Source organism: Bos mutus, chromosome 25, assembly GCF_027580195.1.
Source record: "Bos mutus isolate GX-2022 chromosome 25, NWIPB_WYAK_1.1, whole genome shotgun sequence".
Classification (NCBI taxonomy): Eukaryota; Metazoa; Chordata; class Mammalia; order Artiodactyla; family Bovidae; genus Bos; species Bos mutus.
Window position 1 is genome coordinate 19,988,635 of NC_091641.1, and position 18,364 is coordinate 20,006,998.

The following is an 18,364-nucleotide window of genomic DNA, read 5'->3' on the forward strand; positions in this document are numbered from 1 at the left end:
GGGGCAGAAGGAGAGGGGATGACAGAGGATGAGATGGCTGGATGGCATCACTGACTCAATGGACATGAGTTTGGGTGAACTCCGGGAGTTGGTGATGGACAGGGAGGCCTGGCGTGCTGCAATTTATGGGGTCACAAAGAGTCAGACACGACTGAGCGACTGAACTCAACTGAACTGAACGTATACCTAAAATTAAAATTCCTTTTTTTTTTTATGTTTCAAAGTCTTTAAAAATTTTTCTAAACATTTTTTTTGTTTTTAAATTGAAGTATAGTCGATTTACAACATTATGCCTATCGCTGCTATACAGCAAAGTGACTCAATTGTACACATACAGACATTCTTTTTTTCATATTCTTTTCCATTATGGTTTAATCACAGGATACTGAATATAATTCCCTCTGTTGTACAGCAGGACCTTTTGTTTGTCCATCCTAGATATAATAGTTTACATCTAGGAATCCCAAACTCCCAGCCCTTCCCCACCCGCCCCCCCTTCCCCTTGGCAACCACAAATCTGTTCTCTATGTCTGAGAATCTGTTTCTGTTTTGTAAATAGGTTCGTTTGTGCCATATTTTAGATTCCACATATAAGTGGTATCATCTGGTATTTGTCTTTCTTTTTCTGACTTCCTTCACTTAGTATGATAATCTCTAGTTGCATCCATGTTGCTGCAAATGGCCTTATTTCTTTTCTTTTTTTTTTTTTTTTTTTTTATGGCTGATAAGTGGCCTCTGAATGTACTCAGGGTCAAAATTCCAAATCTTTTACATGGTTGTAATTCTCTATCCTCTGGATCCAGCTTTTCCTTTGGTTTTGTCTGATGCCGCCCTTCCTGTAACCTGTATGCATTGCAGTTTTACTGACTTTTTAGGAGTTGGAGGCGGGGTCTCTCCAGTCTCAGGGCCTTTGCATATGCTGAGGTTAATTTTTCCCTCCCTGTGTCCTTCTTTCACTTGGATAACACAAACTCTACTTTTAGGTATAATTGTAAATGCCAACTCCTGAGACTTGACCCTCCAACAAAATTAGAGCTCCCCATTTACAGGCCTATGTACTTTTTGCTCTCTGTTTTCCCCTTATGACATGATTGTAAATGATGCTGATTCGTGTGTCTAGTTGTTTAGTACTTGTCTCCCACACTGGACTGAGAGCAGTTGTATCTGTGGGGATTGTAGTTGTTTCTGACACACAGTAGCATAGTAGGTACTTGGTAATAAGTGCTAGATAAATGAATGAAGGAATGAATGTCATGAAGTGAGAGGTTATGTAGCCCAAGAAGCCACTAAAGACTTCATGGAGGTAGACGAGGCTTGATTTTGCTCTTGAAGAATGGACAAACGTGGAGAGGGCAAGGGGAAACGTTGTAGGCAGGAATAACACTCATCGGCAATGGCAGAGAGCTGGGAATAGGTATGTAGATGTGGGCGCTTCCCAGGTGGCGCTAGTGGTAAAGAACCCACCTGCCTGTGCAGGAGACATAAGAGGTTTGATCTTTGACTCGGGAAGATCCCCCGGAGGAAGGCATGGCAACCCACTCCAGTAGTCTTGCCTGGAGAATCCCCATAAACAGAGGAGCCTGGGGGGCTATAGTCCATGGGGTCACACAGAGTTGGACACAACTGAAGCGACTTAGCATGCAGGCTTGCATGTAGATGCTGGCTTGATTAGAAGTGTGTGTTGACACAATCTGGAAAATAAGATTGGATTGGTGGGAAATGATCCAGTAGGAACAATGTAAATCTGAGAACAATAATAAATATTAGCTAACCTGATAGCTCAACTGGTAAAGAATCTGCCTACAATGCAGGAGACCCTGGTTTGATTCCTGGGTTGGGAAGATCCCCTAGAGGAGAGAGTGGCAACCCACTCTAGTATTTTTGCCTGGAGAATCCCCATGGACAAAGGAGCCTGGTGGGCTACCGTGCATAGGGTCAGAAAGAGATGGACATGAGTGAGCAACTGACACAAAATAGCAACATTTATACGGTACATATTTTCTTTCAAGTATATTTCTAAGTGCTTTATGAAAATAAGCTCATTGAATCCTCACCACAAACCTATGAAGTAAGGACTACTTTTGCTTCCCTTTTACAGCAGGGAACGCTGAGGCACAGGGAGATCATCTTGTTAAAGTCATCATGGCTGATGAATGCAGAGCTGGGATTCAAATCTGGGCAGTGCAGCTACAGCATCTGCTTGCTTGAATGTTATGCTCTCTTGAAAGGTAGAGACAAAACTTGGCCCTGAGGGCTGCAGAATAGAGATACAAGACAGAGAAGCCCCAGTGTTCTGCTCTTGAAATCGGCCGTAGGATGTTGCTGGTCCATAAATGAGAGGACTGGGAAAGGAGCTGCATTGTGGTGAAGGAAATGGGGGGGACCTCAGCGGTGGAGCAAGAGATTTGAGAAGTGTGACCCAGAAGGCTTAGTGAGTGGCTATTGCATAGAGTTTAGAGTCAGGTAGATGCCAGTCCGAGCACCTCCTTTGCTGTTTCTTTGCAAGTTTTAACATCTATCCGATGGATTTAATGATAGTACATACCCAAATGTTAGGATGGAAAAACACAAATTAAGAGAAGCTCCTGACACATTGCTTGGCACACACAGTAGGCGCCTAGTGAATGTGAATACTCTTCACAGGACTTTGGATGACAGGATTGCCCAGGGTCCTGGCCGTGAACTGGAAGTGTTGATATGAATATGTACTTGATGCCAGCCAGCCGGGTGCATCTGAGCGGCCTTCACGCAAAGGCACTCTGAGGTCTCACATGCTGAAACCTTGCAGGGAGCAAGGGGGTCCTTCCAAGGGTCAGGTGCCTGCTTCTCTCCTCCAGCTCTCTGGCCTTTGCAGAGGAATTCGTACTGGGTCTCCTGAGCAGATGTCCAGTTAGTTAAGCCCCTGGGTTTTTTTCTCTCCATCCCTGATCAGCTCCCCAGATGCCCTGTTTTTGGCAAACTCCTGGTTCTCAGGGCTGCAGGTTGCTGAGTCTTCCCTTCACAGTATCCATCACCTACCTGCTCCATCTCTTAGATCTTTCCCTCTCCAAGAGTGCCCGGAGCCACTCCTCCCGAAGTGTTAGATGAGATAATTTGACCTGACACATGGCCGCAGTATTAGAGAGCAGTGTTAGTGAGGGGGTTTTCCCCTTGCCGTTTTTCCTGATTAAGCCAAGGGAAGCATCTTCTTTGTTGCTAGAGTATCTTAACATCTTTCTAACACTTTGATTATGTCCATTTTTACAAAGAGCAGGCAGCCGGCCTTTGGCTTACAATAGGCAGCGGCTAGAATATGGCAGGATTGTGTTGCTTTTTTCTGTAGTTATTCTCCTAGTTACCATTTGCTTATGGTAAGCAATTCAATTTTCTTTTTTACAATAGTGATATAAAGTTCATTTTCAAGATATATTTATTAAAGTAAAAAGCGAGTCAATTTAAAGAGAAACATTAAATAAATAATGGCTGATGTGGTACGTGGATATGAAACATTTTTGCAAGGGTTGAATTCAAATGACTGAGGTTTGGGAAATGCGGCAGAGGGAGGAAATTGGTCAAATTAGGAAGCAGAGTCTTGGCTCTCAATGCTGGCTCTGTTATCGGTACCTAAGACACTCTCCTCAAGCCTCTCTTTCCTCACCTGCTGAAATGAGAATAATAATTCTTCCTACACGTGGGTTGTCTTAAGGATTCAGTGAGATAATTTGATGTATGTGTGTAATTTGCAAACAATGTCTCTCAAGTGTCAAACAAAACAAATTGTTACTAGTCTGCACTCTACAATAAAATTCACTGTGGGTGTGAGTGTGGGCACGTGATTGGCTTCCCAGAATTTGGAGCCTGCAGTGGGAATGAAGTCTTGACAATCACACACCCTCTCTGGCCTCAGTTTCCTCCTAGGTAAAATGGGGATATTTCTGGGAGGATTAAATGATGCAATATGTGTAAGTTTCCACAACACAGCCTGGTACCCAGCAGAGTTAGGTAAGCGTGAGCTCCTATGACCATAACTCTGCCTCCTTGAGTGGCTGGAGCTGGAAGTGGGATGGAGGCTTGACAAGTTGGTGTGTGCCACACTCACCCCAGGAGTCACTGCAGGCAGGGATGCTGTCTGTCTCTCATGCTTTCTGGTATCAGTATTCAAAATATTCAAATGTCCTTCCACTTTCACTCCCCTGAGCCCCTCAGGGACTGTGCAAAGTACACCGTTACCCCCAGAAGAGACTAGCTTCCATTTGGCTTCAGTCTTCCTATAGTCATGCTTGCTGCGGACTGAATGGGATCCCTCCCCACCATCTAAATCCACACACTGAAGCCCTAAGCTTCAAAATGATGACATATGGAGATGAGGCATTTGGGAAGTAATTAGGGATCAAGCTCAAGCTCAAGAGTGCATGCTCAGTCATGCCTGACTCTTTGTCACCCCATGGATTGTAGCCCATCAGGCTCCTCTGTCCGTGGGATTGTCTAGGCAGGAATACTGGAGTGGGTTCTCTCCAGGGGATCTTCCTGATCCAGGGATTGAACTCGCACCTCCTGCATCTCCTTCTTTGCAGGCAGATGTTTTTTTACCACTGAGAAATCGGGAAAACCCTTAATGAGGGTGGGCCCTTGTGATGGAGTTAGTGGCTCTGTCATGTTAGGACACAGTGAGAATGTGGCTGTCTTCAAGCTAGGAGGAGAGCCCTCACCAAGAACAAAATCTGCTGTCATCCTGATCTGGAACTGCCCAGCCTCCATAACTTTAAGAAATAAATGTCTGCTATTAAGCCACCCTGATCTATAGTATTTGTTATGGAAGCCCAAACTCAGCTAATGCTCAGTCTACCCAGAAGTCATCCATAAGGTAAAAAGCATAAGATGATGCTGTGAAAGTGCTGCACTCAGTATGCCAGCAAATTTGGAAAACTCAGCAGTGGCCACAGGACTGGAAAAGGTCAGTTTTCATTCCAATCCCAAAGAAAGGCAATGCCAAAGAATGCTTGAACTACTGCACAATTGCCCTCATCTCACATGCTAGTAAAGTAATGCTCAAAATTCTCCAAGCCAGGCTTCAGCAGTACGTGAACCGTGAACTTCCAGATGTTCAAGCTGGTTTTAGAAAAGGCAGAGGAACCAGAGATCAAATTGCCAACATCCGCTGCATCATGGAAAAAGCAAGAGAGTTCCAGAAAAACATCTATTTCTGCTTTATTGACTATGCCAAAGCCTTTGACTGTATGCATCATAATAAACTGTGGAAAATTCTGAAAGAGATGGGAATACCAGACCATCTGACCTGCCTCTTGAGAAACCTGTATGCAGGTCAGGAAGCAACAGTTAGAACTGGACATAGAACAACAGACTGGTTCCAAATAGGAAAAGGAGTACGTCAAGGCTGTATATTGTCACCCTGCTTATTTAACTTCTATGCAGAGTACATCATGAGAAACACTGGGCTGGAAGAAGCACAAGCTGGAATCAAGATTGCTGGGAGAAATATCAATAACCTCAGATATGCAGATGACACCACCCTTAAATGGCAAAAAGTGAAGAGGAACTCAAAAGCCTCTTGATGAAAGTGAAAGAGGAGAGTGAAAAAGTTGGCTTAAAGCTCAACATTCAGAAAACGAAGATCATGGCATCTGGTTCCATCACTTCGTGGGAAATAGATGGGGAAACAGTGGCAGACTTTGTTTTTTGGGGCTCCAAAATCACTGTAGATGGTGATTGTAGCCATGAAATTAAAAGACGCTTACTCCCTGGAAGGAAAGTTATGACCAACCTAGATAGCATATTCAAAAGCAGAGACGTTACTTTGCCAACAAAGGTCCGTCTAGTCAAGGCTATGGTTTTTCCAGTGGTCATGTATGGATGTGAGAGTTGGACTGTGAAGAAAGCTGAGTGCCAAAGAACTGATGCTTTTGAACTGTGGTGTTGGAGAAGACTCTTAAGAGTCCCTTGGACTGCAAGAAGATCCAACCAGTCCATCCTAAAGGAGATCAGTCCTGGGTGTTCACTGGAAGGACTGATGTTGAAGCTGAAACTCCAATACTTTGGCCACCTCATGTGAAGAATTGACTCATTGGAAAAGACCCCAATGCTGGGAAGGATTGGGGGCAGGAGGAGAAGGGAAAGACAGAGGATGAGATGGCTGGATGGCATCAGAGACTCGATGGACATAAGTTTGGGTGAACCCCAGGAGTTGGTGAGGGACAGGGAGGCCTGGCGTGCTGTGATTCATGGGGTCGCAAAGAGTCGGACACTACTGAGCGACTGAACTGAACTGAATAATTTTACACAAGATGTTCTATTTAAGCCTCACAACTCTGTCAAGGAGAATACTGTACCATGCTCCATTTTACAGATGAGAAGGCTGAGGCTTGAAGGTCAGGTGGACTTTCCCCAGTTCCTAGAGCTACTGGGTACCAGAGCTATATTTCTGAACACATGTTTGCCTCCAGTAGCTTCTGGGGATTCAGGCGAGGGTTACAGACTCTGCCATTGGTGAGAGCACCTTGCTGTCCTCAAGAGGGGAAGGCGGATCCTTCCTGGTGACTGGAGTGTGGATGAGTAAAGTTCAGCTTTCAACGTGGACATGAGTCAGCTTGAGGGCAGGGCAGTGAATTTGTGCAGGAATTACCCAGAAGAAACAAAGCACTCCCGCTCTGTGAGTTACAACAAGGCAAAACTTTTAATACATGAGTGCTTATTACATTAGCTGCTTCGGGGCTCTGACATCTTTGATTTCTGGTCATGTTATTCTAACACGGAAAGGTGAATGCCTCCCTCCGGGCCACCTGGGCGGTTAAGTGGCCTGAGGATTTGCATGAGTGGACAATGGGGACACCTGTGCACACACCTGGGGATTTGGAGACCCCACCACCCCCCACCCAGCCACCACCCATGACTTTGAGTAAAGTCCTCTTCCAAGGAGGGAAGAATGAGGAGGTCCTTCCAGTAAAGAAGGAAGAGAGGAAAACATCTGTCACAGATACACACAGAGAGAAACGACATCATGGGATTGGCTTGAAAAGTGGGGGAAGGGATGGACCGGTTAGGACCTGGAGGGGGAGGGGTGAAGTGTGGGAGAGGGCTGAGTCCATTTGGTTTCATTCTTTGTAAAAAGTAATACCATCACGAGGACCATGCCATGCAACCTCAGAGACTCCTCTGTCCACTTCCCCCCGCGCTGTGCTGGGGCGGAGGGCAGAGGGCCGAGGTCAGTTCAGACGGGCGTGGTGCGCCTGTTGGCCGGATTATTATGCAACGACTCTTTGAACTCTTTGGGCGTGGAGTTGTGGAACTGTAGAAAAGCGTGGTCCCGGTCGGAGTTGAGGAGGGTCCCCATGGTGATCTTTGAGGGGTCCCGGGACAGGGTGAACATTGAGATGTCAGTGGAAGGGATGGTGTGGAAGCCTTTGCTGATGGGGGACAGGTCTCGGGATCTGGGTTCCGTGGAGCGGGAACTCGACCGCCTCCGAAATCTATACCTGTAGGGTGGAAGGCGAGCGAAGGTCGATTTCTTCAGGAGCTCCGAGTGGGATTTGGCACGTAACTGCTGATGCTTTTCTATATAGATGTGCACCGCGACGACCCCCACAATTTCCGCGATGATGAAAGAGAAGGCTCCGAAGTAAAAGGACCAGCCATAGGAGTAGCTCTTTTTGGAGTCACGCTGCCCAGGGTCTCCAGCATTGGCTGATATATAAACTATGATGCCGATGATGTTGCTTAACCCTAAAAGAAGGGGAAAGAAAAATACATCCTTTATAAACCTCAGAGGTAACTGTGACTTAGGCTTGAACTATTTATTTTGAAAATGTGAAGATGACAGGGAGAGAGGAGAATGGATTTATGGCCGGAAATCCAGCTGCTGAACTCTTCCCGCAGGGTGTGTCTCTCGGGAAATGAAAAATTCTGCTGATCCATCCCTGGTGGGAAGCATTCAGCTAAAGAATACACCTTACTCCTCCAGCAAGTGCAGCAGAAATCAAAGTGCATGTATTTTCCCTTAGAAACAATTCATTCCATCAAAACTTAGTCTTCAGCACTAAGTCATGAGGATGGTAAAATGAACGAGATACAGATTCTTGCCCTTGAGTTTCTCACCGTTAGTAGGAGAAACTGACATGTAAATGCAATTACAGCAAAATACAGTCAGGGCTCCACCAGAGACATACATAAAATGGTTCAGGAGCAAAAAGAGAAGATGACTCAGCCACTTTGTCCTGAAGACAAGGTGACGTTTGAGCAGGTCCTGAACAGCTCCTGGCTCACCAGGAGATGAAAGGCTGTTGACAACAGAGTTGAGAATAACTTATAGTAGCAGTCTCGCCTGGATGGTGGGAAGGTTGATGGCATCTTGAGCCTCAATAAGAGGCAGCAGAGAGAGGAGGCTTAGAGAAGAAGAACGGGGTTAGAAGTGCTTATTGAGAGTCCAGATATGGCTTCCCAGTGGATATTTCTGGGTCTGGAATGAAGTTTGGAGAAAGAATGACCCATGGGTAAGGGACAGTAACTAACTATATCTTTTTATCTGCACGGGGGATACAATAATGTTTTAAATTAGCTATTGTTCAAACATCAGGAATTGGGGAATGTGAAGCTGTTGTCCTCAGTAGGCAAGGTCTGCAGACTTGGTGTCCCCAAGGGCCAAAAGAATAGTTCTGGAAAGAGCTGTCCAGTCGCTTGGAGAGAATTGATTCTCTAGGGAGTAGTAAGAAGGAATGAAAGAACCTGAGGGTCTGTGGCTGCTTCTCTCACACGATTGTCCAAAGCTAACAATATCTCTTTGTGTCTCTTTGCTTTAAGGGCCTCATCTAAGCCTTATACCAGTAATGACTCAGGGAGGCTTGTACATCAGCTGGAGTCTTCTAGCCTACAAACCCAGGCTGCCTCTAAATGGAAGTTGTCCCTTCTTACAGTTCCCAGTGTGTACGTGCTAAGTCACTTCAGTCATATCTGACTCTTTGTAACCCTATGGACCATAGCCCACAAAGCTCCTCTGTCCATGGGATTCTCCGGGCAAGAATACTGGAGTGGGTTGCTGTGCCCTCCTCCAGGGGATCTTCTGGACCTAGGGATCCAGCCCAGGTCTCTTACATCTCCTGAATTGGCAGGCTGTTTCTTTACCACTAGCGCCACCTGGAAAGCCCATCGTTCCCAGTACTAGTTGGTAAATAACCATTTCCATTGGCCTGCTGAGCATCCCCACCATTGAACACCTCATACTCTTCCTGGGGATCCTCAGGATTTCCCCAGAGTCCAGCAACCAAGTTTTTGTTGTTGTTGTTATTGTTCTTTTTAATTGGGGTATAGTTGCTTTGGAACTTCCCACTAGTGGTAAAGAATCTGGCTGCCAACGCAGGAGACCCAAGAGACATGGGTTTGATCCTCTGGAGTAGGAAGTGGCAACCCACTCCAGTATTCCTGCCTGGAAAATTCCATGGACAGAGGAGCCTGGCGGACTACAGTCTATGGGGTTGCAAAGAGTCGGACATGACTGAGTGACTGAGCAACATAGCTGCTTTACAATGTTGTATTAGTTTCTGCTGTACAACAACATGAATTACCAATAGGCATACATATATCCCCTCCCTCTTGGACCTCTCCACCCCCTATCCCTACCACCCATCTAGGTCACCACCGAGCACCGAACTGAGCTAGTAGGAACCTACAGTAGGTTCCTGCTAGCTATCTGTTTTATGCATGGCAGTGCCCATATGTCAGTCCCAATTTCCCAATTCATCCCCCCACCTCAGATCCACATGTCCATTCCCTACATCTGCATCTCTATTTCTGCCCTGCAAATAGGTTCATCTGTACAAAGGGTTAAAGCTTGGCATAGCAAGGGCCACTCCATTCTACTCCAGTTCTGATTGACTGGTGCTCATGCATTAAAGGGATTCATGTTTTGAATATGATCTCTGGCCACACTCCATCTAGGACTCTCCCCTAGAAGGCAGGGCCAGGGTCTGCTTCTTCCCTGTCTCCTCTTGGCTTTACCCAGCACAGGCACTCAGCAGGTAGGCAGCGGGTTCTAATCATGGAGCTATTTCTTCATATGGGGGTTGACACGGCCAGCCCTGTGTCAAGCTGCAGAAAACCACAGGGTGAAAAAAACGGCTCCTGTTTCTGGAGTGTCAGTTTGGCTTGAAGATGAGTAGGGAAGACACATTCTTTTATATTAAAATGAACATGGATATAATAAGGAGAAGAGAGCAGAATTCACATGAATTTTTAAGTATAAATGGGAGACAGACTTCAAAGACATTTCAGCTCATGGAAGGCAGCTTCTGGTGATGCCCCCTGACTCCCCAGGGTCACATTTTTCACTCTCCTCTGCCTGCAGGGAAATTTTGGTGGCAAAGTTTGAGAAGCCCTGGAAAGAAGTCTTGCTGAAAAAAAAAAAAAGAAAGAAACTCAAAGAGATACTTGGATGTCAGCGCAGGTTAAAGGAGGTGACAAGCCAAGCGAGTTGCCACTTGTTTCTATGGCATTGATGATACGCCAGGCACTGTGCAAAGTCTTTACGTGCATGATCTCAATTAATCATTGCAACAGTCCTGCTTTAAAAAAACAAAAAAACAAAAAACCTTTTTTTTTTTTTCACAGATGAGGAAACTGGGACACAGAGAAAATAACTTCCCAAGTCAACACAGCTGGGAAATGGCCTGTGTGCTTGTGCTAAGCTGCTGTAGTCGTGTCCGACTCTTTGTGACCCCATGGACTGTAACCCACCGGGCTCCTCTGTCCATGGGATTCTCCAGGCAGAAATACTGGAGTGGGTTGCTATGCCCTCCTCCAGGAGATCTTCCTGACCCAGGGATTGAGCTGGTGTCTCTTAAATCTCCTCCATGGACAGGTGCGTTCTTTACCACCTTGGAAGCCCTGGGAAATGGCAAAGGTGGGGTTTGAACCCAAGATTGTCTCTTGCTCCCTGAGCTCAGATCTAGCTAGGTTTGTTCACCGCTATGGTCTTATCTCCTTGCCCAGAGCCTGACCCGAAGCAAGAGCACAGTGCATATTTGTTGAATTGAATCAACATGAGAATTAAATGGTACAACATATATAATACCAGCTTTTATGCATCCTAGGTGGTCCTAGTGGTAAAGAACCCGCCTGCCAATGCAGGAGACATAAGAGATGCAGGTTTATCCCTGGGTTGGGAAGATCCCTTGGAGAAGGACATGGTGACCCACTCCAGTATTCTTGCCTGGAGAATCCCAAGGACAGAGAAGCCTGGTGGGCTACAGTCCATGCAGTCACAGAGTTGGACATGACTGAAGTGACTTAGCACTATGCATCCCACAGTTACTGCCAGCTAGATGCAGTTCTAGGCATTTTCCACATACCAACTATCTAATCCTCTGAGCAGGCTTAAGAAGTAGAGCCATTATTACCCCCATTTTTCAGATGAGGAAATGGAGGCATTGATTGGTTAAGAGACTTGCCTGAGGTTACCACACAGGGGAGTGGTAGAGCCACGATTTGCCCCAGGCAGCCTGACTTCAGAGCCCATGGTCTTGAGCATAATGCCCAGTTCCTGGCGCATAGTAGGTACTCAATAAAGGATTGTTGACTGCTTGCCAGAAATCATAGGACCTTAGAATAACTGAGCAAAAAGAGCCTTCGGGAGTGCTGAATCCTACTTTCATTTTGTAGGTGGAAGAACAGAGGCTCTTTAGGGCCCTCAGGGAGGTCAGTGGTGGGGGGAGAGCTAGGATTAGACAGACCCCCAGCTTCTGGCTCCCCTCAGGCCCTTGTTGCTGCCCCTTGTCTTCCCCGGTTCCCGTGAGTCTATTCTACCTGCTGTCTCTCACAACACCCCTTGTAACAGGACGTTTGCTGGTGACACACTCTCCCTTCACAATCCCCTTGGGGGACAAAATAATGATCTTCTCCTGTTTAGGAAACCCTCATGTCAGCACAACACAGCATCCCCTGGGTCAGTCAGAGACCGGGAGGTCTGGAGGGGCCCCCGACAACTAGAACGTGCCTCAAAGCAATGCAAGTCCCTGGGTCTGCCAGCTGTTAGCGTCTGTCCACACAGAGTGTCACCTTTAATAAAATCATAAGCTGATCTTATTCTCCTGACAAGATGGTCTGTGGCTCGAGTTGGTTCCCAGACACTCAGCGCTGGATTCCGTCCTCCTTCCCCTTTTCCAAGAAGGGAAAAGAATAGGGAGGATACTGAGAAAGATCTTAGAGGGGGCTGGGAAGCTGGGCTTCCAACTTCAGAACTATTGTGTTGCTTTTAACTTGCTAGAAAATAATATTGTGCTTTTTACGTTCAACCTCCTTCCAACAACCCTATGAAATAAGCACTGGTACTTTTCCCCCCATTTTATAGTTGAGGAAATCAAGTTACAGGGATTTGGTAACATTTCCAGGGTCCCATAAGTTTAGCCAAAATTCAAATCCAGGCAGGTAAGCTATTCTGTTTTTGTGGTTGTTGTTTCGTCGCTAAGTCGCGTCTGTCTCTTTTGCAACTCCATAGGCTGTAGCCTGCCAGTCTCCTCTGTCCATGGGATTTCCCAGGCAAGAATACTGGAGTGGGTTGCCATTTCCTCCTCCAGGGGATCTTCTCCACCCAGGGATAGAAACCCACATCTCTCGCATCTCCTGCATTGGCGGGAGGATTCTTTAGCACTATCACCACCTGTGAAGCCTCTTCTCTGTTTCTACCCAAGTAAATATTCTGCCATTATGGGTTAAAGTTTGGAGGTCGTCATCAAAGAGTCAAGCTCTCTTCCCTCTTTTCATCTCTAAAGCATTTCATTCAGATGGCATCGACTGAAGGGTGGGGTGGGAAGAGACTGCAAAGCAAAGAGGCGTGGAAACCCAAAAGGGAGGAAGATGAGCGGGTGGAGGAGGGATGGAGATAAAGGAGGAGAGAGGAGGCAGAAACAGGAACCCTTCTCGAGACTGTCTCATCCTCCTTACCACCCTCTGCCACCTTCCGGTCAGGGCTGCTATTGATAAGATCTTTCCTGAGAGCATCTGAGGCTGCTGGGTTTTCTGTTGTTCCCAGAGATGCTCTGGACAGCCTGAGGATTTGAGTTCTTGAAGAGCTGTGACCAGTAGTTCACCAGTAAACCCAGGTCTCACGGGGCCAGAAATAGTGTATGATCGTATCCAGAAGTTGGACCCCTTTAAAACACACTGGACTCATCTCTCGAGTCACACCTTACACACACCATACACGCTCCCTGCCCACTCTGAACAGACATACACAGGCACATTCTTATTAATCATTCTCCCATCTCTGAGCCGACCTAAGTACCCATCTCCTCCTCATCTTCCCTCTGTCCATTCTCCAGCTAGATTGTCAGCATCTTTGGTTCTTATTAAAGCCTTTGGTTCTCATTCTTAACACACAGGTCGAACATTTTCTTGCTCCTTCCCTGGAGGGAACCCTGAATAGCATGGCTTTGTCCTTCTGGCCCTGGCTCGGGTTTGGTGTCTGTGATGCTCTCTGGGCAGAAGCCAAGATGCTCACCTGCAGAGACAAAAAAGATGCCCGCGCTGAGGATGACGTTGTGTCTGCTGCGATGGAACTCGCTGGCTGCCACGCAGAGCCCGCCGAAGAAGAGCAGCGTGACGCTGAGGATAGGGAAGACGCTGGAGGCCCTCACAGCCCCTGTGGAGAGAAGGAGAGAGGGTTCTGCCTGCACCCAGCCAGCCCTGAGATCCCCCTCCACAGACATGGGGGTGCCTGGTTGGAGGACAGCACGTGAGCAGGAGGAGTCTACATCTAACACCCTGGGCTTGGGGTTAACGGTCTGTAGTCATCATCCTGAAATGCATAATAGCTTTATTTTGAATGTGTGTTTTTCAAATAAGTCTGATGGGCCAATGGAGCATGCGCCATGGGCTTCGAACCTCGACTCATGTGGCATCCCACTCCCCACCACATTGCTACCTCCCGTTCTCCGTGGGGTGGTTCCTAGCTGCCCCTCCCCACCCCAACAAGTGACCGCTGCTACCCTCGGCTCCTGAGCATGGACACAGGGAGAATCAGGATTGGGTGCAAGCCCTGGGCACCCTTGAGTGTCCTTATGCTGGAGGGAGTGTGACATTACATAGCAAGTAAAAGACACCATGACAGGTGGAGAGAGAGAAGGCAGAAGAAGGGAAACAGCATTTTTGGCCAGCGTTTTGAACCAGAAACCCAGGATTTTCATTTTGCCCTGGGTCCTGCAATTTAGGTAGCTGGTGGGGCATCCTGGGATTCCCATTAGATCACAAGCTCTCTTTCCCAAAACACACGAACATTCATTTAGTACTGAGTCTGGCAATGACCATGCAATATCTATTTAGTCACTGGATAAACACATGAATTTAGTTATTCATTCATCAAGGCTTCTGGGGCACCTACAAAATGCCAGGGGCTCTGCTGGGTCCTGGCATACTGACAGAAATGTTTAAACACCCCCAGGGGCACAGGTGTGGCCCTTCAAAGGGGAAAGAGAGGATGCTAGTTGAGGCCCAGGGCAAGTCTTCAAAACAAGTGTGTTAACTCTTGTTACTAGATCATAGAGAGGCCCTAAGGTTTTGGGGGAAGGGGCCTTCAGGTGGGGATTCCAGTATTTGCCCAACCAGTATTAGAGTATTTCCTGAAATACTTGGGCCAGAATATCAGTTGGATAAATTCTGCCTTCATTGAGGTACAAAAGAGCTGAGGTCCCACCCTTATGGGACTTGCATTCTAACAGAGATGACGGGTAGGAGCTGCTACCTAATTTTTAGGGCCCTATGCAGGATGAAAATGCAAGGCCTCTTGTTATAAAATTATTAAGAATTTCAAGATGGTATGGTGACTAGACTTATCATGGCAATCATTTTGAAATGTATAGAAATATCAAATCATTTTGTTGTGTAACAGGAACCAACATAGTGTTGTAGGTTAGAAAGTGAAAGTGACTCAGTCATGCCCAACTCTTTGCGACCCCATGGACCCCAGTCCATAGAATTCTCCAGGCCAGAATACTGGAGTAGGTAGCTGTTCCCTTCTCCAGCAGATCTTCCTGAAGCAGGGATCTAACTGGAGTCTCCTGCATTGCAGGCAGATTCTTAACCAGCTGAGCTACCAGGGAAGCTCCAATTGTAGGTCAGATCTACTTCAAAAACAAACTCATAGAAAAAGAGACCAGATTTGCGGTTACTAGAGGTGGGGACTAAGGGGAAGGGGGAATGAAATGAAGGTGGTCAAAAGGTACAGACTCCCAGGTTATAAGAAAAATAAGTACTAGGGATTTAATGCGCAGCATGGTAAATAAAATTAACACAGCTGGACATTATACATAAAAACTGAGAGAGTAACTTCTGAGAGTTCCATCACAAGGAAACAAATTTTTTCTGCTTCTTTAATTTTGTGTCTGTATGAGATGGTGGATGTTCACTAAACATTCTATGGTCATCATTTCATGATGTATGTAAGTCAAACCATGATGCAGTACACCTTAAATCTATACAGCACTGTATATCAGTTATATATCAATAAAACTGGAAGAAAAGATGAAATAAAGGTGACTGTCAAAGGCATATATAAAAAAAGAAGACTTCCAAGATAGTGAGAGCAGAGAGCATGGACCCAAGTGTGGGCCCTTTAAGGGTGGGGCTGGTGTGGCTGAAAGGGCTGTAAGAACCCAGACTTGAGCTGACCGTGGCATGGACTCGGTTGTAGATGGGTGGTGAGAGACTCAGGATGCATTTTGAAGGTAAATCCTAAAGAACTGGCAGTGGGACGTGAGAGAAAGAGGGGTTGACAATGACTCGAGGGCCTGGTGCTTAGCCGCTGAGCAGACGGTAGCATCTTTAAAATCACGGCGCGTGTGCAGGAGCAGTAGGGCAGCGGGAAAAGGCGGTCAGTGCATTCTTGGCGTTGAAGTTCAAGCTCAGTGCTCGGAACTTCACGGCCCTGTCTGTTTTCTCACGGATGCTTTCTTCCTACTGCTACAGTGTGGCGGTCCTCCCGCTCCAAGGGCACAGGGCTGGGCTCTGCTTTTGTTGTTGCTGGTGTTTTGTTTTGTCTTTTTCACGGAAAAAGTTTTCTGCAAGTTTGGTAGCTGATTTGGGATCTGCCTGGGAGGGCCGATAGAGGAGAACTGGCGTGAGATTCTCTTCATGAAAAGAAGAAAATGAGAAAAATTCTAGCTTTTGTTTAGGGATGACCACCCCAAGTCACCCAGTGTTGGGGTCTGGGCAGACCAGGATCCCAGTAACTGTCCTCATCGTGATGCGAAAGTTTTGGGAGGGGCTTCAAACTAACTAGAAACCTCGATAGGAGACCTGAAGCATGAAGGGAGGGGTCCTGGATGTCCTGACCCCTGGGAGGGTGATTAGATCAGTCCCCATCCTGGCTTCAGGCCAGTCAGTCACTGTCCAGGAGTCCTAGCCTAGGCCTGGCTTGCCCTGCACATCTGGGGCCCCACGCAGGCTTGCAGGGGGCAGGGCGGGCCCCCTGGTTCCTCTAGTGCCCATGTCAAGGGGCATCCTGGGAAGTAAGCTCTGGGGTCTTTGGTGGGCATAGCTTATTTATAGCATCTAAATATTTACCCATATGGCCTATGAGTTTCCATATGAACCTTGGCCCTGAGCCCCACAAATATTAGAAGTGGGTCTACCCCCAGGGATATCAAGGACTTGTTAGGAACTCTTGTGCAGATCTCTGAGGCAATCGTTTGCATTGTATCCTTGATGGGAATTGCTGGAATATTCAATGTGATGAGTTCAACTGATTAAAGGAGAGCACCTTAAAAACAATTAAAAAAAAATTTCAAAGTATGATTACAGTGTGATTATGCCCGAAGGAGATGATCTGAGCGTTGGAAGCTACTGAATTGCGTTGGTTGTGTGTATTTGCGATGTGTGGCTGTGAGACGTGGGAATGTGGTTGCTTCCTATGCGGTGTGGGAACCATCTGGAAACCAGGCGGTGGCCAGATCCCATTTCTGCCCCACGGGCGGGATCAGAGCAGGTTCTAAAGACTCTGGCTACAGGTGCCAGCCTCACACAGGATGTGCTCTGCTGCCACTTTCTCCTAAGTCAGGTGGAGTCTACCCTCGATTCATTCATTGGTTTTTTTTTTTTTTTTTGGCTGTGATGCATGGCTTGTGGGATCTTAGTTCCCTCACCAGGGATCAAACCCCAGCTTCACAGTGAAAGCACCAAGTCCTAACCAATGAACCGCCAGGGAATTCCCAACCTTGGATTTGGTTTATCTAGATGAACAAGAAGGTTTTTGTCTGGCGTCAGGACAATTAAAGAGGTCTTACTGTCTTCTTTCCCTGTTTCTCCTCCCTAATCTATATGGGGTTAAGCTGTGGTCCTAGGAGTGGGGAGGGAAGCTTGTTCCAAGGTAATTTCACCTTCGTTGTCTGAGCAGGGCTTGGCCAGGTCCAGTGCTATGTTAGGGATTTCTCTAGTCTAGGGATCCCCAACCTACAGGCCCTGGACAGCTTCCCATCTGTGGTCTGTTAAGAACCAGGCTGCACAGCAGGAGGTGAGTGGCGGGCCAGTGGGTGAAGCTTCATCTGTATTTACAGCTGCTCCCCATCACTCACGTTACTGCCTAAACTCTGCCTCCTGTCAGATCAGTGTCATTAGATTCTCACAGGAGCCAGAACGCTATTGCTTGAATCCTCCTGAAACCATCCCCTCCACCACCCGACCCCTGCTGTCCATGGAAAAATTGTCTTCCATGGAACCAGTCCCTGGTGCCAAAAAGGTTGGGGACCACTGCTCAGGTCAACAGGACCTGTGGGCGATTAAACCTTCTGCTACAGATTTAAGCTGTAACCTCCCCAACCACATATAAGAAAGAAGAAAAAGCAAACAAATTAGTGTGGAGAATCCCATTGTCCTGGGGTGTGGTCACAGCAGGAACTAGCAGCATGGCACTGGACGGGCTGGAGACCCCTGCAGGAATGGGACCCTGGCCCCACGTGACTGGGTCAGGGATTCCAACATTCCCAGCAGGAAATTCATGTGCTTGGGACAGTCCCTCCTTAACCTGGTTCGGTGGCTGATGGTGAGCACCTTCACCTTCCAAGAGGGGAGAGATATACTTTGTTGGAAAAGAGGTGCATCTCTTGGAAGAATTTAAAATCAGTTTTGCAAGTTGTGAAATAGAACTCACAGTTCTGTTTCATCCCCAGCAGGGCAAACATCAAAATAGGGAAGAAAAGTAAAAACTTAGGCACTCTGATAAAAGCCCACTTGTGATGGCTTTAGAATAATCCTTTTTTTGAGGAAGTCCAAGTAATAATAATCTATGTCATCCCCCAAACTCTGGTCAAGCTCCCTCTCTAAATGTGGCTTCTATTCCCACATCAGATCTTTTTGAGCTGCTCATATAAACCCTAGGCAGCATTGGACAAAT

The 18,364-nt window shown here is 46.9% G+C and overlaps 1 protein-coding gene across 1 annotated transcript in view; it reads right to left on the reverse strand.

Moving 5' to 3' along the window:
* Positions 1–7,204: 7,204 nt before the first annotated feature.
* CACNG3 (calcium voltage-gated channel auxiliary subunit gamma 3) overlaps positions 7,205–18,364 on the reverse strand; it is a 99,527-nt gene continuing 88,367 nt past the window's right edge. The window contains exons 3-4 of the mRNA XM_005904773.3: positions 13,481–13,621; positions 7,205–7,716 (exon numbers count right to left, since the gene is read on the reverse strand). Coding sequence (XP_005904835.1) covers positions 7,205–7,716; positions 13,481–13,621 — 653 coding nt within the window. The remainder of the gene's footprint in view (positions 7,717–13,480; positions 13,622–18,364) is intronic.